The following is a 6000-nucleotide window of genomic DNA, read 5'->3' on the forward strand; positions in this document are numbered from 1 at the left end:
AGCGCCTGTCACAAAGCGCTTGTATAAACGTCCGAAGTCAAATAAAGCCCAGCGGAGACCAAAGCCTCGCAACAGCCCTCCAGAGAATTCCCAACGCCCCTGGACTACTCCGTGAGTCGGGCCTGTTGGAACTTGGATTTTCTTATCTACATAATCTTCCTACGATACAGGACTATCAGAGGTGGTGGGCGAAACCCGCACTTGGAAGGACAGCACCGGTCCCGTACACCACCTGGGTGGCAAGAGCCCTTTAGCCCTTCTTTGCTTCGGTTTCCCCAATACCGAAACGACGGCAAAAATGCTCGCGTCTCCACCGATTCCTAGACCCAGGAGATCCGCCCAGAACCGAGAACGCTCTTAGAATGGTGCGCAAAACACCCGGGCGTGGCGAGCAGGTGGCCTCGGTGCGCCCGCCGCGGGGTAAGAGCGCAGACAGGTGCCCGCGGACGCGCAGTACCCTCTCGCCTTGCTGCCCTCCGCGGGCACGCGGGCCCAGGGCCTCCCGGGCCAGTGTCTTGGCGCGGCCTCCCCGGGTGCGCGGTGCCCAGCCCAGCCGCGAGGCCACCCGCCCCGCCTCCCTGCGCGCGGTGCCCGGTGCCCACGCTGCGGAGGGGACGCGCGGCCCTAGCCCGCCCGGGAGAGGGGCTTCCTGAAGGCGGAGCCCGCGCCGCCGGCCCGCCGCCGCTCACCAGTTCCCCGAGCCCACGATGCACACTTTCAGCGGCGCCGCTGCCATGGCCAGGATGGAACGCACCAGCCCGACCCGTGCCTCCCCAGTCGGCAGCCTGCCTGCCTCCGCGCGCACGGCTTTGCCCACAGAGGCTCGCGGGGGCCCCGCCCCTCCCGCCTCTCCGCCAATGGCCGCGACCACCGCCGCCCGGGCGCCCCGGGCCCCAGCTGACAGCCTGGGAGGACCCGCCCCGCCACTCCCGAGAACCACTGCGCACGCCTGAGCCTGGCTGGTCCCCGGGCCCGGCTCCTGCGCCGGCCGGCCCCTGCCTGAGGCATGCCGGGACTTGTAGTCCCCGCCCCCGCCACCCCCGCCGCCGCACGCCCCAGAATAGCTGCTGCGGCCGCGCCACGTGCACCCGCGGGTGGCTGTGCAACTGCTCTCTCTTAGCGCCTGCGGCTGCACCGCTGTCCCCGCGGAACAGGCCTGCTCCGGCTCGTCATGTTGTCCACTCCCACTCGCACCCTTCTCCCCACGCGGGAAGAGCTGCCACACTGCAGTCTGGAGCCGAGAGGAGTCGACTCGACTTGGACCGAAGCTCAAAGTACCCGCACCTGCCTCATTTGTGGAAACAGGAGACAGTCTGGCACCCCTTGAACCTCGTGGTGAATTTGTGTTTTCCGAGGCATTCTGGACAGTACCTGAGCTTCGGGGTGGACACTTTCGAGTCAGTCAAGAGAGAGACCTGGACGTCAGCGGCATCGCACTACTTCCCCTCTCCGCTCCCCTTGCCTCCTCCGTGTCTTTGTCCAGGGCGCCTGGAGAGTTTGTGGTGCGGACACTAGAGACTGTGCTTCTCCTTCCTGACAAATAGAACATTATTTATTCATTCTGAGTGTCACTTTCCACCAGGCACTGTGCTAGACACCATGGGAAGAGGACAAAGTGGCCTAGGACTATGGCTTACAAATTCTGCTGCATGTGAGTGCCCCAGCACCATCCTGGATCATCAGAGTCTCCTGGGGACACAAACATCATTTTTTTTTAAGTTCAGGAGGTGATTGCCAAAGGCAGTTGAAGTTGAGCACCAAAAAGCTACAACAGCAGTGGTGACTGGCCAAAGCTCCCTAGGAAAATACTAGGCCTATTAGTCTGATGTTCAGAGGATTAACAGTTATTTTAGTTTTCATCTTTACATTGTAGGAAAGATTTATCCATAATACTTAAGCTAAATGCTTAAAGGAGTGAATGAGACAGATTTTCTATATTCCTTCACTGATGGTTTGCTCTCACTTCTTTGCACTAATGGGAAGACATCTAGGCAGGAAGATGATGTGAAAGATGGGCTTTTCAAGCTTTATTAGTTTTTTCTTGCTAGGAAAAAAATTTTTTTTTAAGATTTTATTTATTTGAGAGAGTGAGAGAGCGTGAGAGTGAGGTGAGGGGCAGAGGGAGAAGTAGAGTCCCTACTGAGCAGGAAGCCTGATGCGGACTTGATCCTGGAATAATGATCTGAGCTTAAGGCAGAAGCTTAACCGAGTAAGCCATCCAGATACCCAGAAAATTTTTTTCTTAGAAAATGAGGTTGTCTGCCTCTCTGCCTACTTGTGATCTCTGTCAAATAAATAAATAAAATCTTTTTTAAAAATGAGGTTGTCAGATTAAATAATGAATTTATGGACTTAGGGAGTATCTGAGTATTGCAAAGATTTATCCCAAGTGATACAGTTTTTGCCTTTGCCTGAAAGTTTTGTACCTCATCTGGAAACTCCTGATCTCGTGTGACAAGGACACCTGCATGGTAATGAGCTGTCAGCGATTCTGTGGACATGCCCCACAAAGCATTATCACACAGTGTTTACTGATCACCCAATATGCACAACACGTTGTGCCAGAACATAATAAGTTATCAATTCTTTTATAGATTGGTTACAAGGATTAAGACAAAAACAAAGTAGGTGAAACCCATGAACATAATGTTGAGAGAACAAAGCAAAGTGGAAGAGATGGCATGCAGTATAATTCCTTGTCAGTTACTACAGAAACAAGCAAAATTAAATATATCAATAGGGATACACCCACATGGAATAAAATTGTGAAGGGAAACAGGGAAAGATAAACAAAAAGCAGGATTGTGGTTATGGTGGAGGGGACGGTTGGTTATTCTTTGTAACATTTGCCTCTGTTATAAACATGTTTTAATATATATGTAATGAAAATCATAGGAGCGAACAGAAGGGACAGTACCGAAGGACTGAGGAAAGCCAATTTTGAGGGAGCTGGTCTTCTGACCTGCTTCTGGTCATCTAAGATGGCAGTGCTGACATTGTTGGCCTTCTTTGTGTCACTTTCCCTAACAGGAGGGAGAAGCCTAGAAGGCTGGAGTTAGCCAGTCTCATTGGGCCAGGGCCAACACTTCGAGGACCTGGAAAAGCCATAGTTTGTATATGATTTTGTACAGGAACGCACACGATGTGTCTGAGAACATGACTAGGGTACACAGGTATCATGGTAAAAACTGGCTGCACAGCTAGAAGCCAGGCAGACTTTGGAAACAGCCCAGAAAAGTCCTTAGCTAGGTCACTGAGTTCATGAAATACACTTTTTATTTTCTGCATTACAGGAGGTAATGGCAACAGTATTGCCAAACTTCTCTATGTAACTAGACTCTCCTTTAGCTCCAGGTAACAATTTCCCCAGCTCTGGTAAGCCCTTCCCACCAACGTCCTACCCTCCCGCAGGCCTTTCTGACGTCCACCCCTGCCAGGTCCCACAGCCAAAGCCAATGCTGCTCGCTGTGTGGCAGCCGCCTCCCACTTGTGGGTAGCAAAATCTGCTCTGGTTATCACTTGTTGCATAACAAATCGCCCCCAAATTTAGATTTAAAACAACCACGTTCAATTATTTAGCTCCAGAATCAACAGCTTAGGCCAGTCCCAGAGAGGAGGGGTCCCCCGAGCAACCACGTTCAATTATTTAGCTCCAGAATCAACAGCTTAGGCCAGTCCCAGAGAGGAGGGGTCCCCCGAGCACGGAGAACGTTCCACAGGGCTGGGGGATCAACTTCCAAGATGTCCCATTCATAGGGCTGGCTAGTTGGTGATGACTGCTGGCTGCGAGCCTCAGCTGTGGGCTGCAGTCTGGCAGGCCTGAGTCTTCTCTATGTGGGCCTCTCCAGAAGCAGCTTCCCCATTGTCTGGTTCCACCAGCAAGCATCCCAAGAGAAACGAAATGGAAATCACTGGTTTCTTAAGATCTGAACCCCCCCAAATTATCACAGCATCACTTCTGTCATGATCTTTTGGTCAAGACAACACAGGATCCAAATTCTAAGGAGAAGGGATACATAATGAATTCTTACAGTTAAGCCAGATTTTAAAATGTTATTAAAATCGTAAGAGAAAATATCATTTATGGTATTGTATGTATATTTATTGAAAAAAATCCATGTATAAGTGGACCTGTTCGGTTCCAACCCATGCATTTTTTTTTCAATAAATACAATACAGTACTATAAATGTATTTCCTCTTCCTTATGATTTTCTTTTTTTTTTTAAGATTTTATTTATCTGACAGACAGAGATCACAAGTAGGCAGAGAGAGAGGGGGAAGCAGGCTCCCTGCTGAGCAAAGAGCCTGATGCGGGCTCAATCCCAGGACCCTGGGATCATGACCCGAGCTGAAGGCTGAGGCTTTAACCCACTGAGCCACCCAGGTGCCCCCCTTGTGATTTTCTTAGTAACATTTTCCTTTACTTTGTTGTAAGAATACAGTATGTAATACGTATTTAATACAAAATATGTTAATTGACTGTTTATGTTATCAGTAAGGCTTCTAGTCAAAAGCCTTGGAGGGAGTCAAAAGTTAAATAAGAATTTTCAATTATGGGGGTGGTTAGTATCTGCAACACCTGCCTTGTTCACAGGCCAAGTGCATATATTCATATTACAAGTGAGGAAATTGAGGTACAGACTCAAAAAGAAGGACTTTATAAATGTCCTATGGGGAATCAGGGCCAGGCTTTTTGGATTCTATATCTTATACTCATCCGATTATGCATTCATTCAACACATATTTACTGAGCACCTACTATGTGCCAGTCACTGTGCTAGGTCCCAGGGATTAAATATTAAACAAGAAAGTCAACATCCCTTCCCACTTTTTTTAAAATTTAAATTTTATTTTATTTATTATATTTTTAAAATTTTTATTCTTTAAAAAAGATTTTTTTTATTTGAGAGAGGGACGCAGAGTGAACATGATCAGGGAGAAGGGGCAGAAGGAGAAGCAGACTCCCCACTGAGCAGGGAGCCTGCCACAGGACTCCATCCCAGGACCCTGGCATCATGACCTGAGCTGAAGGCAGACTCTTAACCAGCTGAGTCACCTAGGTGCCCTTGGGTCCTTTCCCTCTTAGATGCTTAAACTTAAAAGGAGTGGCGCTGGGTGGCTCAGTATTTAAGCATCTGCCTTTGCCTGAGGTCATGATCCCAGTGTCCTGGGATCAAGCCCAGCATCAGGCTCCCTGCTTGGCAGGAAGCTGCTTCTCCCTCTCCCACTCCCCCTGCTTGTGTTCCCTCTCTCACTGTGCCTCTCTCTGTCAAATAAATAAAATCTTTTAAAAAATAATAAATTTAAAAGGAGATAGAGACCAATGGACAGATAGTTACCCAATGGTGTGGTAAATGCTACTGGTTTACTCTGGCAGCCCAGGGGAAAAAACAAAACAAAACAAAACATAACACAAAAAAACCTGTCCCAGATTATGAGTTTCTGGGAAGGCTTCCCAGATAAAGTAAGATCTCTATTAAAGCCTGAAGGAAAAGGTAATGTCAGCAAGGTGAGGAGACAGGAGTGCACAAGTGAGCTCTTTTAGGCAGAGGGAACAGCCTAGGCAAAGACCCAGAGACCAGAGAGAATGAAATGTGCAGAAACTAGAAGAAATTCAGTATTGAGGCTGGGGGGAGAATGAATCACCAGCCTGTGTCATAAGAAGAGTCCTCAGATGAAATTCATTCTCAGGAGGAGGGCCAGGAGGCAGAGGCCAGGGAAGAGCCTGCTGCGGTATTTATTCTATATGAGAAGTGGCTGTGGGTTAAACTAGGATGAAGACCAGTGTGGTGGTGATAGCAAGGGGAGAAGTGGGTCAAACTGAGACATACCTAGGAAAAAGAAAAGTGAGACTTACTACTTTCTTTTTTTTTAAAGATTTTATTTATTTATTTGTAAGAGAGAGTGAGAGCGAGCACAGGCAGACAGAGTGGAAGGCAGAGTCAGAGGGAGAAGCAGGCTCCCTGCGGAGCAAGGAGCCCGATGTGGGACTCGATCCC

General features: G+C 49.0%; 1 protein-coding gene across 1 annotated transcript in view; it reads right to left on the reverse strand.

Annotated features, from left to right (window-relative positions):
• GPD1L (glycerol-3-phosphate dehydrogenase 1 like) overlaps positions 1 to 964 on the reverse strand; it is a 62655-nt gene extending 61691 nt beyond the window's left edge. The window contains exon 1 of the mRNA XM_059390784.1: positions 690 to 964. Coding sequence (XP_059246767.1) covers positions 690 to 736 — 47 coding nt within the window. The 5' untranslated portion in view covers positions 737 to 964. The remainder of the gene's footprint in view (positions 1 to 689) is intronic.
• Positions 965 to 6000: the final 5036 nt, after the last annotated feature.

Source organism: Mustela nigripes, chromosome 2 (genome assembly GCF_022355385.1).
Source record: "Mustela nigripes isolate SB6536 chromosome 2, MUSNIG.SB6536, whole genome shotgun sequence".
Lineage (NCBI taxonomy): Eukaryota > Metazoa > Chordata > Mammalia > Carnivora > Mustelidae > Mustela > Mustela nigripes.